This window comes from Trichomycterus rosablanca, chromosome 21 (genome assembly GCF_030014385.1).
Source record: "Trichomycterus rosablanca isolate fTriRos1 chromosome 21, fTriRos1.hap1, whole genome shotgun sequence".
NCBI lineage: Eukaryota > Metazoa > Chordata > Actinopteri > Siluriformes > Trichomycteridae > Trichomycterus > Trichomycterus rosablanca.
Window position 1 is genome coordinate 14,708,794 of NC_086008.1, and position 19,342 is coordinate 14,728,135.

Genomic DNA, 19,342 nt, shown 5'->3' on the forward strand with positions numbered 1-19,342 from the left:
AAACTCAGTTAAAGTTTGAGCACAGACGCTGCATAATGGGGGGGGGGGGGTGTTGTTTATTTATATGGGATTATATTATTTAAAGTCGTTGAAGTTTGTTCCTGTGCGTGCTTTAATTTTTGGAATCGAGATCATAATCTTGAAGAATCGGCTCCTGAATCGAATCCCAAGACTGGGAATTAGATTCTAAGTCGACTCCAGCACTTTCGAAGCGCGCAAAACTACATGCGCTTATATTACGCACACTACGGCCTGCCGTCCAATTTTATTAAAACGAAAGTAAAGCGGCTGCGATGGCGCGAATGCAGTGTTGATCTGTTTTAGTTTATTTAGTTTACCTCTGCACGTTTATTTACTCCAGGTACTTGTTTTATCTTTTTGCAGCAGTGTTCGTGTGGAATCAAGTCGTTAAAGAGTGGTGTACGGGCTTTGTAGAGCGATGGCGAAGTCTCCATTTCCAGAAGTCAGTAGAAATTAATTTACATGTTTTGCAGCGTTTACTACATTATAACATTCAAACAAATAAAATGCAAATTCATGTGCATTTAAGTCCTTTTGCTGATTCTGTGACTTGTAATGAAGAACATGGTATTAAATCTGAGGAAAATGTATATTACTGTAAATCTATGGCAATTTTATGAGCTATACACAGTAACCTTCTTGTTTCTACACTCACTGTCCATTTTATCAGCTCCACTTACCATATAGAAGCACTTTGTAGTTCTACAATTACTGACTGTAGTACATCTGTTTCTCTGCATGCTTTGTTAGCCCCCTTTCATGCTGATCTTCAATGGTCAGGACCCCCACAGGACCACCACAGAGCAGGTATTATTTGGGTGGTGGATCATTCTCAGCACTGCTGTAACACTGGTGGTGGTGTGTTAGTGTGTGTTGTGCTGGTATGAGTGTATATGCTGGACTGAGAATAGTCCACCAACCAAAAATATATACAGCCAACAGCGCCCCGTGGGCAGCGTCCTGTGACCACTGATGAGGGTCTAGAAGATGACCAACTCAAACAGCAGCAATAGATGAGCGATCGTCTCTGACTTTACATCTACAAGGTGGACCAACTAGGTAGGAGTGTCTAATAGAGTGGACAGTGAGTGGACACGGTATTTAAAAGCTCCACTCATACCAGCACAACATACACTAACACACTACCACCATGTCAGTGTCACTGCAGTGCTGAGAATGATCCACCACCCAAATAAAACCTGCTCTGTGGTGGTCCTGTGGGGGTCCTGACTATTGAAGAACAGGGTGAAAGCAGGTTAAAACAGTATGTAGAGAAATAGATGGACAACAGTAGATCTTTAAAGTGCTTCTATATGGTAAGTGGAGCTGATAAAATGGACAGTGAGTGTAGAAACAAGAAGGTGGTTTTAATGTTATGGCTGATCGGTGTATATATACTGTATATTATGCACATGATCACAATAAGGCAGCAGTTTTAATCTCTAAGGTTAAACTGAAATTGAATAAAGCAAACAAACTTGTTTCTGTAATAGGACTTTGTTCTGTTACTCCAGTTTCTTAAAGAATAAGTCACCTTATTGTTAATAAGTAATTACCTAAGTTAATACCCGACTAACACAGTGCGGCTTTATTTCAGATATTCACTAACGTAACGCTTCATGTAAACCCATCAACATTTTTGGAGCCATCAAAGCTTCAAAGAGAGCTTCAGAAGGACATAAATTGGACTGGAAGTTCAATCAGTGGAAGTTTTACAGGTGTTGAGAAGATGTTTGTAAAGTTATCAGGAATGGAGAGGACAACGGGCCAACATGGAGCACACAAAGAAGCATATGAAACTAGTCCACACACCTCTGCAGGATTACAACGATCTCCACGTAAAACAGTGGAACCAGTTGAGGTTGATGACTTTATCATGGCTTACATCAAAGACAAATGCTCTAGGGAACTTGAACGAATAAGACAAACTGGAGTCCACATGGAATTCGGTAGAAAGCAGGTGACGTTTCGTGAACAAGATCCAACCCAGGGTACTGATCAGGCTCATCTGGTCAGAGAGCGCTTCATTACGTTCTATCAGAAGATCGCGACAAGATTGCAAACCAAGACGTTCGATTTAGACGCAACCCAAAGGCAGAGATTACACGAGTTTCCAGAGCTTCTAATCACAGACCGAGGAAACTATACAGTAACACTGACCGGGAGCTACTTAAGTCTTGATAGATTTGAGCAGCTTCTAAGAAGTCCACCTAATAAGTCTCCTCCAAAACAAATCAACCACACAGAACATTCTAGCACCCAGTCGTCAAGTTCATCAGCACTAAATAAACCCAGTGACCCAGAGGAAACGTGCTGCATTTGTTTGGAACCCATGGTGAAGTCGCGAAGTACGACTCTGGAGAAATGTAAGCACTCGTTCTGTAAGGATTGCTTAAAGCAGGCGTTTGAAATCAAACCCGTCTGTCCGACATGTGGAGTGATATACGGTGCACTAAAAGGGACCCAACCTGAAGGGGGGAAGATGAAAATAACCTATGAGAATGATTATTTACCGGGTTATAAAAGCTATACCACAGTCGTCATTCACTACGTCATTCCAAGTGGAATCCAGGGGGTAAGTATTGCAAGAATTGTCATTTAATAACAGTCAGCCATAACATTAAAACCACCTCCTTGTCCATTTTATCATCTCCACTTACCATATACAGTGCCTTGCAAAAGTATTCAGCCCCCTTGAACTTTTCAACCTTTTGCCACATTTCAGGCTTTAAACATTAAGATATGAAATTGTAATTTTTTGTGAAGAATCATCAACAAGCGGGACACAATCGTGAAGTGGAACGAAATTTATTGGATATTTTAAACTTTTTTTAGAAATAAAAAACTGAAAAGTGGGGCGTGCAATATTATTCAGCCCCCTTGCGTTAATACTTTCTAGCGCCACCTTTTGCTGCGATTACAGCTGCAAGTCGCTTGGGGTATGTCTCTATTAGTTTTGCACATCGAGAGACAGAAATTTTTGCCCATTCTTCCTTGCAAAACAGTTCGAGCTCAGTGAGGTTGGATGGAGAGCGTTTGTGAACAGCAGTTTTCAGCTCTTTCCACAGATTCTCGATGGGATTCAGGTCTGGACTTTGACTTGGCCATTTTAACACCTGGATAAGTTTATTTGTGAACCATTCCATTGTAGATTTTGCTTTATGTTTTGGATCATTGTCTTGTTGGAAGGTAAATCACCGTCCCAGTCTCAGGTCTTTTGCAGACTCCAACAGGTTTTCTTCCAGAATGGTCCTGTATTTGGCTCCATCCATCTTCCCATCAATTTTAACCATCTTCCCTGTCCCTGCTGAAGAAAAGCAGGCCCAAACCATGATGCTGCCACCACCATGTTTGACAGTGGGGATGGTGTGTTCAGGGTGATGAGCTGTGTTGCTTTTATGCCAAACATAACGTTTTGCGTTGTGGCCAAAAAGTTCGATTTTGGTTTCATCTGACCAGAGCACCTTCTTCCACATGTTTGGTGTGTCTCCCAGGTGACTTTTTATAGATATCTTTAAGAAATGGCTTTCTTCTTGCCACTCTTCCATAAAGGCCAGATTTGTGCAGTGTACGACTGATTGTTGTCCTATGGACAGAGTCTCCCACCTCAGCTGTAGATCTCTGCACTTCATTCAGAGTGATCATGGGCCTCTTGGCTGCATCTCTGATCAGTCTTCTCCTTGTTTGAGCTGAAAGTTTAGAGGGACGGCCGGGTCTTGGTAGATTTGCAGTGGTCTGATACTCCCTTCATTTCAATATGATCGCTTGCACAGTGCTCCTTGAGATGTTTAAAGCTTGGGAAATCTTTTTGTATCCAAATCCGGCTTTAAACTTCTCCACAACAGTATCTCGGACCTGCCTGGGGTGTTTCTTGGTCTTCATGATGCTCTCTGCGCTTTAAACAGAACTCTGAGACTGTCACAGAGCAGGTGCATTTATACGGAGACTTGATTACACACAGGTGGATTCTATTTATCACCATCAGTCATTTAGGTCAACATTGGATCATTCAGAGATCCTCACTGAACTTCTGGAGTGAGTTTGCTGCACTGAAAGTAAAGGGGCTGAATAATATTGCACGCCCCACTTTTCAGGTTTTTATTTCTAAAAAAAGTTTAAAATATCCAATAAATTTCGTTCCACTTCACAACTGTGTCGCACTTGTTATTGATTCTTCACAAAAAATTACAATTTCATATCTTTATGTTTAAAGCCTGAAATGTGGCAAAAGGTTGAAAAGTTCAAGGGGGCTGAATACTTTTGCAAGGCACTGTAGAAGCACTTTGTAGTTCTACAATTACTGACTGTAGTTCATCTGTTTCTCTGCCTGCTTTGTTAGCCCCCTTTCATGCTGTTCAATGGTCAGGAGTCTCCCAGGACCACTACAGAGCAGGTATTATTTGGGTGGTGTGTTAGTGTGTGTTAGTGTGTGTTGTGCTGGTATGAGAATAGTCCACCAACCAAAAATATCCAGCCAACAGCGCACCATGGGCAGCATCATGTGACCACTGATGAAGGTCTAGATCAGGGGTGCACAACTTCTTTTTTACCAAGGGCCGATTTCACATAAACACCTAAACCAGAGGGCCACAAATTTAATTTTTACAGACCTGTCCACATGAATTTGTAATAGTTAGGGCTGGGTGATATTGCAAAAAAAAAAAAAAAAAAATCTCGATTATTTTCAAATGTATTATCGATTCTCGATTACGATTTTTTGTATAATGCAATTTAAAAAATTTTAATTTAAAAGACTGCAGAAGTGCAAAAATAGTAACAGCACCACCTATAATTATCCTTTCAAGGAACTCAAACTTTATAACAATAACTAACAATAATTTAAACGAGTCTGTATCAGTATCTACACTAGGGGACATTGAGTAAGCAGTCAGCTCAGCTTTGATTTTGTCCTCTTGTGACTGGGGGGTGGATGGACGAGGCACATTCTGCGTCTAACAATATGGACTACAATTCCCATGCTCCCACGGACTCTCACGTGACTATCACATGTCCTCGGTCAGCCAATCCTGATCGCGCTCACCGTCTCCGGAGTTTTGATTCAGTTCAGCTGTGTTCGGTTCCATGCGCGTCTTATTTAAACTCTTCTGTTTGTGTGTCTCGTTGTGAAGTTTTGCCGATTGTGTTTGTGTCTTTATTTCTGAATCTAACCATTACCGTGTACAATCCTTGTTGTCTTCCGTTTGCTGCCTGTCTGTTCATCCTCTGGTTTTGGACTTTATATTCCGCGAGCGTCTGCTCAGTTTCTGCCTCGTGACATGTTAGTATTTTAATTAAAATATGAAATATGTAAACAATCGCGATTGTCCCATTTCTAACATCGGGTGAAAACGTTCATTCGAATTAACCGAATTAATCGTGAAAATCGCCCAGCACTAAATACAGTTACATAAAATCAGTAGTTAGAAGAAATATCTTGGTCAGTGGGAGATACTGCAGCGTCTTTCTGACACCAACTGATTAATGTGGTCGCAAGCACAGCAGACATGAGAAAATACCATGGCCCGTTTAATAAAAAAATACTTGTATGTCCATTCAGGGTTAAATTTCATATGCTTGAGATCCACTTTTCTTTGTTTACTCGTACTTGGTTTGGACAAACATGGTACCGCTGAAGTAACTTGTATTTACATAATTTACTTTTCAGTCGCAAGTTCATGAAATTACTCGGTGAATTTAAAGTGACCGCATCATTTATTTAAAAATGCATCAGCACTTCATTTGGCGGGGCGGATCGAGAGTTTTGCTGGGCCGTGTCTGGCCCGCGGGCTGTATGTTGTGCACCCCTGGTCTAGATGATGACCAACTCAAACAGCAGCAATAGATGAGCGATTGTCTACAAGGTGGAACAACTAGGTAGGAGTGTCTAATAGAGTGGACAGTATTTAAAAACTCACACCAGTACAACACACACTAACACACCACCACCACGTCATTGCTGAGAATGATCCACCACCTAAATAATACCTGCTCTGTAGTGGTCCTGAACAGGGTGAAAGCAGGCTAAAAAAGTATGTAGAGAAACAGATGGACTACAGTCAGTAATTGTAGAACTACAAAGTGCTTCTATATGGTAAGTGGAGCTGATAAAATGGACATTGAGTGTAGAAACAAGGAGGTGGTTTTTATGTTATGGCTGATCAGTTTATTCTATGCACACAATTCTGGACCATTGACTTGACAAAATCAGATTTTAACAACGACAAAAACATTGACTTTATATTTTTATATATTTTAATATTTAGGACGAGCACCCAAATCCAGGCAAGCCATACCAGGGCGCTACACGACTAGCCTACCTGCCAGACTGTCCAGAGGGAAGAAAAGTTCTAAAGCTACTCCAGCGAGCCTTCGACCAAAGGTTGATCTTTACCATTGGGCGCTCTTCGACCTCTGGCTTGAACAATGTGGTCACGTGGAACGACATTCATCACAAGACGTCCCGTACTGGTGGGCCTACTGCGTAAGTTGAGTTCGTAGATCGCTACACATACAGTCAAGCCGGAAAATCTGCACACCCCTTACAGCTTCAATGCGGTCCTGCTGCTGAAAAACATCCCCACATCATGATGCTGCCATCGCCATGCTTCAGTGTAGGGATGGCACTAGCCAGGTGATCAGCGGTGCCTGGTTTCCTCCATACGTGACGCTTGGTATTCAGGCCAAACAGTTAAATTTGGTTTCATCAGACCTCTAGGTGCCTTTTGGCAAACTCCACTAAGGCGTGGCTTCTGTCTGGCCACTTAACCATAAAGGCGTGATTTGTGAAATGCTGCCTGGATGCTTGATCTTCTGATCTGATCTTCTGGTTCTCCCATCTCCACAAGGATACGCTCGAGCTCCGTCAGAGTGACCCTCGGATTCTTGCTCACCTCCCTAGCCAAGGCCCGTCCTCCCCGATCTCTCAGTTTGGCCAGGCGGCCAGGTCTGGGAAGATTTTTGGTGGTTCCAAACTTCTTCCATGTACGAATGATGGTGGCCACTGTGCACTATGCCTTGACACAATCCTGTTTCTGAGGTCTGCAGACAATTCCTTTGACCCCATGGCTTGGAGTTTGCTCTGATATGCACTGTCAACTGTGGGACCTTACAGTATATAGGCAGATGTTGGCGTTCTTCAATCATGTCCAGTCAGTTTAATTTACCACAGGTGGACTCCAATTAAACTGTAGAAACATCTCAAGCAGGATCAGTCAAGGGGTGTGCAGACTTTCTGGATTATCACAAATGCTATTTAAGTTACTGGCTTTTACGATTCAGTGTGTATCATTTCTATTCTAAACAGTTTGTTGTTTTCTTTGCCCAGATATGGATACCCAGATCCTGACTATCTGAAACGGGTTCAAGAGGAGCTGAAAGTCAAAGGAATTGTTTGATATGTTCTTGATATGCTACATTCACTGAATTTTACTATACAAGTATACATAAACCTAATTTTTATATAGCACACATCACTCAAGTGTAGATGTTTCTCCATTTAAAAAAGAGTAACATTCCGAAAATCATTATATTTTTTATTGTTTTTAGTGGTGCTTTACATTTATAGGTCAGTTTTCTAAAGTCAAATTTTTCATTTAAAACAGAAGCATTCCAAAATCACACATACAAAAGAGTATTTCTAACAAACGCATTGTTTTTACACTGACAACAAACGTGTATGCTGGCTGACTGCTTAGAATATACACTGATCAGCCATAACATAAAAACCACCTCCTTGTTTCTATACTCACTGTCCATTTTATCAGCTCCACTTACCATATAGAAGCACTTTGTGCTTCTACAATTACTGACTGTAGTCCATCTATTTCTCTACATACCTTTTTAGCCTGCTTTCACCCTGTTCTTCAATGGTCAGGAACCCCTCAGAGCAGGTATTATTTAGGTGGTGGATCATTCTCAGCACTGCAGTGACACTGACATGGTGGTGGTGTGTTAGTGTGTGTTGTGCTGGTATGAGTTTTAAAATAGTGTCCACTCTATTAGACCTCTACCTAGTTGGTCGACCTTGTAGATGTAAAGTCAGAGACGATCGCTCATCTGTTGCTGCTGTTTGAGTTGGTCATCTTCTAGACCTTCATCAGTGGTCACAGAACGCTGCCCATGGGGCACTGTTGGCTGGATATTTTTGGTTGGTGGACTATTCTCAGTCCAGCAGTGACATTGAGGTGTTTAACAACTCCATCAGCGCTTCTGTGTCTGATCCACTCATACCAGCACAACACACACTAACACGCCACCACCATGTCAGTGTCACTGCAGGGCTGAGAATGATCCACCACCCAAATAATACCTGCTCTGTAGTGGTCCTGTGGGGGTCCTGAGCATTGAAGAACAGGGTGAAAGGGGGCTAACAAAGCATGCAGAGAAAGAGATGGACTACAGTCAGTAAATGCAGAACTACAAAGTGCTTCTATATAGTAAGCGATCAATATAAACTTTGTTTGGCTGAAGTAGCTTGAGAGTCCAGTCAGTTACAATGAGAATGCCATTATCAGATCAGTATTTGGTACTGCTAAGCATGTTACCATGAAACATGACAAATATTTAAATAACTGTGAATAACATGTCTTTCCTGTTTGATGTGTTTCCTCTTAAGCTTTTATTTAAAACATTAACAAAAAGCCACCTTTTATTACTTAGGGTATCGCAACAAAGGTCCTGAAAATCCAGGCTCGATTCTAGCTTCGGGTCACCAGTCAGTTTGGTGTTTTGCATGTTCGCAACGTGTTCCTGTGCTTTCCACCTTCCAAAACTGCTCTGGATACAAAAGAATGTTTGCTACTCCCTAAAAGGTGCATTGTATTGTCAATGTCAATATATATATTTTTATTTTCAATGAATTATTCTTTTTATTATTATTATTGTTGTTGTTCTGCCAATTTAATGTATTAATTTCCAATAATTTATACATTATTCTATAATGTATTATGGAATTATTTCATAATTCTTTGTTTACTTAGGTATACACGACTTGTCATTATTATTTTTTTTTTTTAATGCATTTTTTTCCTTTTGCTCCCGATTTTTAGCGTGTCCCGATTTTTACCCAATTGCGTTATGCTTCCTCTCTACTGGTGCTGACCCCCGTCCCAATTAAGGAGAGCTAACTGACACACGCCCCCTCTGATCTTTTCACCTGCACAAGGCGAGTTCATATGCGGACCAGCCTTGTGCATGGAGACCCACACCCTGATCGCATTATTCCTCGACTTTGTGCAGACGCCATCAACCAGCCAGCAGAGGTCGTAATTGCATCAGTTATGAGGTCCCTATCCTGCTCCCTCCCTGGATGAACAACATAGCCATCCAGCCGGATGGCACAGACGAGATTCGATGCGATGTATTTGAAATCCCAGCACTGGCGTGCTAGCGTATTTTACCGCTGTGCCACCTGAGCGGCTCACGATCCGTCATTATTATCAATGCGCACTACTCAAACACAACAGAATTGCGTCACAAAATAAAACAAGCATTCCAATATCAGAAAATAACAGTCATTGGGGGTTTTTTGGGCCACATTTGGTATTTCCTAATATTAAGACACTACAGTGGCTGTTTTATTATATATTTAACAGAATTGTAGATGCTGCTTACAACAGAAAAATATGAAAATATCAAACTAATGTTTGCTTACATTTTTAGTTAAAATCAGTATTTAATTAGGCTGTATGACAGTTTCCTACAGGCATGTATTTAGAAAACATTATTTTGCTCTGTTCTTAGATGAATATGCACATGCACTGCATCCTATAAATTCTTATTTCTGGTTAAATCTTGTAGTTGCTTATTATTTTACTTCTATTGCCTGTCTTTTATAAAAAGTGGTTTTATTTAAATGCTAAATAATATGTAAAACACTAGGTGCACATGCTTGCTTCATTAAAACAATGACAGTCAACAAAGCTGTATATGTGGTCATTTTATAACTGTTATGTTCAGTACTACTTAGTGAGGTCCTGGAAGTGGAAAAACTCACATTTTAACCATAGTACACCTCACAAGTCTGAGTTATAAGCTAGCGAATTGTTTAGCAATGGTATTAGCTTCAGTAGACAGGAGGACATCAATACGTCATTTAACCCTACGCCATTCCGATGATCCAGAAAGCAAGCAGTGAATTCAGAAGTAATACTAATAAAGCCCAAACATGATAGACATGTACACAAGCACATTACAATACTGATCAAAACAGTACAGTGTATAAAGAACACACCCTGATGAAGCACCAATTCATCACAAAGCATCACTGTTCAAGGCGCAGTTCAGATCAGACTATCTATCTGCTTACATTGTCAGGGGGGTTGGTGGAAACTGAAGTACCTGAAGGAAACCCAAAGCAAGAACCTGCACAGGACACAAGATTTGAATCCAAATTCTTAATCCTGGATGGTGTTCGTTTGGCACACATACTATCAACATGCCATCCTGATCTTAAATTACTCTTAATTAATTTTTAAGGTGGTGGAGCATATACTTAATAGGAACAACATAGATACATCTTAGGTCACGGGCTGAAGTATTAAAGAATCAAAGATGCAACAGTACTCTAAAGCAGTGTTTCTCAACCAGGAGGCCGTGGCCCACTGGGGAACCTCGGTGACCATTTGATTCAGAGGAATAAAAAGTCATCAGTGATGGGTTGAGAAAATCAATACACTATTAGCATACAGGATATCTCTCTTGAGGTTATATAAATCTATTTTAAAGTTCCCTTAGCCTACACTGGGTCTACATTGGGACAATGGACAAATATTTGATTCGCCCACCTAAAAAGTGCTAAGGTTGATGAATGGTGACTATGAATGATTCTAATTCATTAGAATGTCAGTGATAGCTCAGTGGTTAAGGTACTGGACTAGTAAACAGAAGGTTGCCGGTTCAAGCCTCACCACCACCAAGTTGCCACTGTTGGGTCCCTGAGCAAGGCCCTTAACCCTCAATTGCTCATTGTGTAAGTCGCTTTGGATAAAAGCGTCTGCTAAATGCTGAAAATGTAAATGTAAATGTAATTGAGTTAAAGATACAGACCGCGCTAAAGTAGACCCAGGTGAGGAAGCTCTCACTGCCATATATATATATATATATATATATATATATATATATATATATATATATATATATATATACAGGGGTTGGACAAAATAACTGAAACACCTGGTTTTAGACCACAATAATTTATTAGTATGGTGTAGGGCCTCCTTTTGCGGCCAATACAGCGTCAATTCGTCTTGGAAATGACATATACAAGTCCTGCACAGTGGTCAGAGGGATTTTAAGCCATTCTTCTTGCAGGATAGTGGCCAGGTCACTACGTGATGCTGGTGGAGGAAAACGTTTCCTGACTCGCTTCTCCAAAACACCCCAAAGTGGCTCAATAATATTTAGATCTGGTGACTGTGCAGGCCATGGGAGATGTTCAACTTCACTTTCATGTTCATCAAACCAATCTTTCACCAGTCTTGCTGTGTGTATTGGTGCATTGTCATCCTGATACACGGCACCGCCATTGGATGCACATGGTCCTCCAGAATGGTTCGGTAGTCCTTGGCAGTGACGCGCCCATCTAGCACAAGTATTGGGCCAAGGGAATGCCATGATATGGCAGTCCAAACCATCACTGATCCACCCCCATGCTTCACTCTGGGCATGCAACAGTCTGGGTGGTACGCTTCTTTGGGGCTTCTCCACACCGTAACTCTCCCGGATGTGGGGAAAACAGTAAAGGTGGACTCATCAGAGAACAATACATGTTTCACATTGTCCACGGCCCAAGATTTGCGCTCCTTGCACCATTGAAACCGACGTTTGACATTGGCACGAGTGACCAAAGGTTTGGCTATAGCAGCCCGGCCGTGTATATTGACCCTGTGGAGCTCCTGACGGACAGTTCTGGTGGAAACAGGAGAGTTGAGGTGCACATTTAATTCTGCCGTGATTTGGGCAGCCGTGGTTTTATGTTTTTTGGATACAATCCGGGTTAGCACCCGAACATCCCTTTCAGACAGCTTCCTCTTGCGTCCACAGTTAATCCTGTTGGATGTGGTTTGTCCTTCTTGGTGGTATGCTGACATTACCCTGGATACCGTGGCTCTTGATACATCACAAAGACTTGCTGTCTTGGTCACAGATGCGCCAGCAAGACGTGCACCAACAATTTGTCCTCTTTTGAACTCTGGTATGTCACCCATAATGTTGTGTGCATTGCAATATTTTGAGCAAAACTGTGCTCTTACCCTGCTAATTGAACCTTCACACTCTGCTCTTACTGGTGCAATGTGCAATTAATGAAGATTGGCCACCAGACTGGTCCAATTTAGCCATGAAACCTACCACACTAAAATGACAGGTGTTTCAGTTATTTTGTCCAACCCCTGTATATACACAGTGTATCACAAAAGTGAGTACACCCCTCACATTTCTGCAAATATTTTATTATATCTTTTCATGGGACAACACTATAGAAATAAAACTTGGATATAACTTAGAGTAGTCAGTGTACAACTTGTATAGCAGTGTAGATTTACTGTCTTCTGAAAATAACTCAACACACAGCCATTAATGTCTAAATGGCTGGCAACATAAGTGAGTACACCCCACAGTGAACATGTCCAAATTGTGCCCAAAGTGTCAATATTTTGTGTGACCACCATTATTATCCAGCACTGCCTTAACCCTCCTGGGCATGGAATTCACCAGAGCTGCACAGGTTGCTACTGGAATCCTCTTCCACTCCTCCATGATGACATCACGGAGCTGGTGGATGTTAGACACCTTGAACTCCTCCACCTTCCACTTGAGGATGCGCCACAGGTGCTCAATTGGGTTTAGTCCATCACCTTTACCTTCAGCTTCCTCAGCAAGGCAGTTGTCATCTTGGAGGTTGTGTTTGGGGTCGTTATCCTGTTGGAAAACTGCCATGAGGCCCAGTTTTCGAAGGGAGGGGATCATGCTCTGTTTCAGAATGTCACAGTACATGTTGGAATTCATGTTTCCCTCAATGAACTGCAGCTCCCCAGTGCCAGCAACACTCATGCAGCCCAAGACCATGATGCTACCACCACCATGCTTGACTGTAGGCAAGATACAGTTGTCTTGGTACTTCTCACCAGGGCGCCGCCACACATGCTGGACACCATCTGAGCCAAACAAGTTTATCTTGGTCTCGTCAGACCACAGGGCATTCCAGTAATCCATGTTCTTGGACTGCTTGTCTTCAGCAAACTGTTTGCGGGCTTTCTTGTGCGTCAGCTTCCTTCTGGGATGACGACCATGCAGACCGAGTTGATGCAGTGTGCGGCGTATGGTCTGAGCACTGACAGGCTGACCTCCCACGTCTTCAACCTCTGCAGCAATGCTGGCAGCACTCGTGTCTATTTTTTAAAGCCAACCTCTGGATATGACGCCGAACACGTGGACTCAACTTCTTTGGTCGACCCTGGCGAAGCCTGTTCCGAGTGGAACCTGTCCTGGAAAACCGCTGTATGACCTTGGCCACCATGCTGTAGCTCAGTTTCAGGGTGTTAGCAATCTTCTTATAGCCTAGGCCATCTTTATGGAGAGCAACAATTTTATTTCTCACATCCTCAGAGAGTTCTTTGCCATGAGGTGCCATGTTGAATATCCAGTGGCCAGTATGAGAGAATTGTACCCAAAACACCAAATTTAACAGCCCTGCTCCCCATTTACACCTGGGACCTTGACACATGACACCAGGGAGGGACAACGACACATTTGGGCACAATTTGGACATGTTCACTGTGGGGTGTACTCACTTATGTTGCCAGCTATTTAGACATTAATGGCTAAGTTTCATGTCTATAGTGTTGTCCCATGAAAAGATATAATGAAATATTTGCAGAAATGTGAGGGGTGTAGTCACTTTTGTGATACACTGTATATATACAGTGTATCACAAAAGTGACTACACCCCTCACATTTCTGCAAATATTTCATTATATCTTTTCATGGGACAACACTATAGACATGAAACTTGGATATAACTTAGAGTAGTCAGTGTACAGCTTGTATAGCAGTGTAGATTTACTGTTTTCTGAAAATAACTCAACACACAGCCATTAATGTCTAAATAGCTGGCAACATAAGTGAGTACACCCCACAGTGAACATGTCCAAATTGTGCCCAAATGTGTCGTTGTCCCTCCCTGGTGTCATGTGTCAAGGTCCCAGGTGTAAATGGGGAGCAGGGCTGTTAAATTTGGTGTTTTGGGTACAATTCTCAAGATACTGGCCACTGGATATTCAACATGGCACCTCATGGCAAAGAACTCTCTGAGGATGTGAGAAATAGAATTGTTGCTCTCCACAAAGATGGCCTGGGCTATAAGAAGATTGCTAACACCCTGAAACTGAGCTACAGCATGGTGGCCAAGGTCATACAGCGGTTTTCCAGGACAGGTTCCACTCGGAACAGGCTTCGCCAGGGTCGACCAAAGAAGTTGAGTCCACGTGTTCGGCGTCATATCCAGAGGTTGGCTTTAAAAAATAGACACATGAGTGCTGCCAGCATTGCTGCAGAGGTTGAAGACGTGGGAGGTCAGCCTGTCAGTGCTCAGACCATACGCCGCACACTGCATCAACTCGGTCTGCATGGTCGTCATCCCAGAAGGAAGCTGACGCACAAGAAAGCCCGCAAACAGTTTGCTGAAGACAAGCAGTCCAAGAACATGGATTACTGGAATGCCCTGTGGTCTGACGAGACCAAGATAAACTTGTTTGGCTCAGATGGTGTCCAGCATGTGTGGCGGCGCCCTGGTGAGAAGTACCAAGACAACTGTATCTTGCCTACAGTCAAGCATGGTGGTGGTAGCATCATGGTCTTGGGCTGCATGAGTGTTGCTGGCACTGGGGAGCTGCAGTTCATTGAGGGAAACATGAATTCCAACATGTACTGTGACATTCTGAAACAGAGCATGATCACCTCCCTTCGAAAACTGGGCCTCATGGCAGTTTTCCAACAGGATAACGACCCCAAACACAACCTCCAAGATGACAACTGCCTTGCTGAGGAAGCTGAAGGTAAAGGTGATGGACTAAACCCAATTGAGCACCTGTGGCGCATCCTCAAGTGGAAGGTGGAGGAGTTCAAGGTGTCTAACATCCACCAGCTCCGTGATGTCATCATGGAGGAGTGGAAGAGGATTCCAGTAGCAACCTGTGCAGCTCTGGTGAATTCCATGCCCAGGAGGGTTAAGGCAGTGCTGGATAATAATGGTGGTCACACAAAATATTGACACTTTGGGCACAATTTGGACATGTTCACTGTGGGGTGTACTCACTTATGTTGCCAGCCATTTAGACATTAATGGCTGTGTGTTGAGTTATTTTCAGAAGACAGTAAATCTACACTGCTATACAAGTTGTACACTGACTACTCTAAGTTATATCCAAGTTTTATTTCTATAGTGTTGTCCCATGAAAAGATATAATAAAATATTTGCAGAAATGTGAGGGGTGTACTCACTTTTGTGATACACTGTATATATGGCAGCGAGAGCTTCCTCACCTGGGTCTACTTTAGCGCGGTCTGTATCTTTAACTCAATTAGAATCATTCAAATACTTTGGTTAACTAAAATTACTTTGTGGAAGAAAATATCAAATTGACAGTGTACATGTGATATGAAATTCTAACAAAATATAATACAAAAAAAGTAAGATGCCAGCAAAAGATGCCACACAGTTGAGTTTATTTCAAACAGTGCCCACTGTAATACATAAACTAACCAAGACAAAACTAAAGTATTTATGAAAAGTGTGAGAAATGTTCAGCATTTTTTATAATACCAGGTCTGTTTTATTTATTTTAAGTGAAATTTGCAATAGTTTGCACTAAACTAAAAAAGTTACATGATGTTCTTCATGCATGTTGTTTTGCCTAAAATATGGTTCTGATTTATTATTATAAAGAGCGAAAATAATATATGTTAAACAGCCTATATTAAACATTTTGATAATGTTCCTATGATGGTGTAAGACCCGTAATATTTTTTATAGGTGTAAACACCCGCCAAAGCAACCCCCACCCTAAGCCTTCCACCAACCTGCCAGCCCAGGGTGTTCCTTATTTCCAGTTCTGAAAGTTGGCAACCCTACCGGCTGTAGACTTTCTCTAATACAAATCTGGACTCTAATATAAGTTAGTATCTAATCTGAGAGTTGTTGTTTAATTTTACATGGGTTATGAGGGGTCAAAAGTAATGGTGAGCTAGGTTGGGAACCTGTTTATCAATTAAGCCTTTAAATGCTTCTTTCTGAACAGTCACTCTATTGATTTTAATGCATTATTTTTGAGTTGCAACATGCTTCTGTGCAGAGAATGTGGCAAATGTAAAATGTATGAGCAATAAAAGCTTAGAACACTATTAAAGCATAAAACAATATGTGCTGGCTGTGCAATCAAAGTATTATGCAATGCTTAATGTGTACAAGTGCAAATAAACATTAGGTACACTAATTATATTGCAGTGTGCATGGGGAAAATTGTGGTCTTGGGCACTATTGACTTGATTTATGCATTCAAAGGGTTAAAGTAAATCACAATATCACCTTACCTAATGTTCTTAGCCATATATTGGCATCCTTCATGAGTATACTTAAGTGCACGTGTGTTTCCTTTCATTAGTTATACATTAGTTCTACATTTGTACTGATCTTAAACTCGTTTGAACACAGATAATACGGCATAGTTAAACAAACATGGGCTGTCAGCGCGGGAATGTTAGGATGATACCAAGTACCTCGAAGGAGACAGGAACCAACACTGGTTGTTTATCATTCATATTATTTTGTATCATATCATCACGCTTAGTAAACATTCTTAATTAAGTATCTATGTTTATGGAATGTTGTTTTATTTTTTTAAAAAACGTTTGAGATACAACACCAACAGCAATGTAAGTTGTGCTATGTCAGCTGTGCCCCCTCCAGCTTAACGTTAAATGGTTTAGTCCATTCATGGTGGATAGGGTAATGAATTAGGCGTCGTTATTAAAACTAGAATGCAATTAAACTCAGACTGGTCGCTGTTGTGATTATATTAATGAAGTCACAAATACTTTGTTCTTAATAATTTTATTTTTTTACTTGCCAAATCACTCAAAAATGTAGATTTACAAACTAAAAGTGTCTCTTCACTGTGTTTCTGAAGGATGTGGAAAAGCCACCAAAACACTAAAGTCAATATTTGTCTTGTCATGCTCTCACTACTTATGTATTAAATATTATTGTTATTATTACTATTACATTTAATTTTTTCTTTGCATCCCTATTAATGTAATTATGTTTTTCTCCTATTTTGTCTGAAAAATAAATAATAAAATATTGTACACACCCATGATTATTACATATTATGTATATGTAAATAAATGTATTTAAATATAACTATCTACTTATGCTTATACTCAATATTCTGCTAAACCTGTGTCATTTTATTATAAACAACCAAATAAAATAAAAATATTAAGTACCTTTGCCAAGGGAACTGACACAACCCCATACCATGACAGACCCTGACTTGTTGCTGATAACAGTATCAGGTAACAGTAATAGTCTTTCGTCTATTTTTTCCAAAAAAGACCTGGAATGCTGATTAATTTGACCACAATACACGTTTCGACTGTGTGATGGTCCATCCTAGATGCCTCTGAGCTCAGAGAAGTCGACACTGCTTCTGGACATGGTTAACATAAGGCTTCTTTTTTGCACAGTTAAGTTTTAAGTGGTATTTGTGCATGTAACTCTGTATTGTAGTGCTTGACAAAGGTTTGTCGAAGTAATCCCTCGCCCATGTGGTTATATCAGCTATTGTTGAGTGGCAGTTCTTGATACAGTGCCGTCTGAGGGATCGAAGATCACAAGTGTTCAACTTAAGCTTGCGTTCTTGGCCTTTACGCACTGAAATTCCTCCCGATTCCTTGAATGGTTTAATGATATTATGCACTGTAGAGGAAGAAATATGCAAATCCCTTCTAACCTTTCTTTGAGGTTCATTTAAATAATTTTCTCCTGCATTTGTTGACAAACTGGAGATCCTCTGGCCATTGCTGCTCATCAAAGACTCAGCCTTTCTTGGATGCTGCTTTTGTACCAAACCATGATTACAATCACCTGTTTGGAATCACATCATTATATAGTATTTCACCTTATTACTAGCCCTGGCTGAACGCTTGTGATCTTCGATCCCTCAGGCGGCACTGCATCAAGAACCGCCACTCAACAATAGCTGATATAACCACATGGGCGAGGGATTACTTCGACAAACCTTTGTCAAGCACTACAATACAGAGTTACATGCACAAATACCACTTAAAACTTAACTGTGCAAAAAAGAAGCCTTATGTTAACCATGTCCAGAAGCAGCGTTGACTTCTCTGGGCTCGGAGGCATCTACAACCTCTGGCAAAAATTATGGAATCACCACTCTTGAAAGATGTTCTGTCAATTGTTTAATATTGTAGAAAAAAAATAAATCACAGACATGCCACAAAACTATCATTTTTCAAAATGTCAACCTTCTGGCATTAAGAAACAATAAAAAAAAGAAACAAATATAATAGTTGTGGTCAGTCACAATTGCTTTTTTTAGATCAAGTAGAGGAAAAAAATATGGAATCACTCAAATCTGAGGAAAAAATTATGGAATCACTCTGTAATTTGCAGTTTAAAAACAAAACATCTGCAGCAGATTAGATTTGCTAATTATTCTTCAGTTTAAAAAGAGTGCTTACACCTCGGAGAGCTGTTGCACAAAGCAGATTGTCATGAATCATGGTTCCAACACAAGATATGTCGGTTGAAACAAATGAGAGGATTATAAACTCCTTCAAGAAGATAAATCATTGTGGAATGTCGCAAAAGATGTTGGTTGTTCCCAGTAAGCTGTGTTTAAAATCTGGACCAAGTACAAACAAAATGGGAAGGTTGTAAAAGGGAAGCATACTGGTAGACCAAGTAAGACATCAAAGCATCAAGATAGAAAACTTAAAGCAATATGTCTTGAAAACAGAAAATGCACAACAAAACAAATGAGAAACAAGTGGCCAGAAAGTGGAGTCAATGTCTGTGACTGAACTGTAAGAAATCACCTAAAAGAAATGGGATTTACATACAGAAAAGCCAAACAAAAGCCATCATTAACACCTAAAAAGAAAAGAACAAGGTTAAAGTAGGCTAAAGAAAAGCAATCGTGGACTGTGGGTGACTGGATAAAAGTGATCTTCAGTGATGAATCGCGAATCTGCATTGGGCAAGGTGATGATGCTGAAACTTTTGTTTGGTGTCTGTCCA

At 40.9% G+C, this 19,342-nt stretch overlaps 1 protein-coding gene across 1 annotated transcript; it reads left to right on the forward strand.

Moving 5' to 3' along the window:
* Positions 1 to 427: 427 nt before the first annotated feature.
* Positions 428 to 7,449, forward strand: si:dkey-3h3.3 (uncharacterized protein LOC100144568 homolog). Its single transcript, XM_063018326.1, has 4 exons — positions 428 to 463; positions 1,619 to 2,596; positions 6,285 to 6,502; positions 7,346 to 7,449. Exons 1-4 carry the CDS (start codon positions 440 to 442, stop codon positions 7,413 to 7,415), a joined length of 1,290 nt encoding a protein of 429 aa, XP_062874396.1. The 5' UTR covers positions 428 to 439; the 3' UTR covers positions 7,416 to 7,449.
* Positions 7,450 to 19,342: the final 11,893 nt, after the last annotated feature.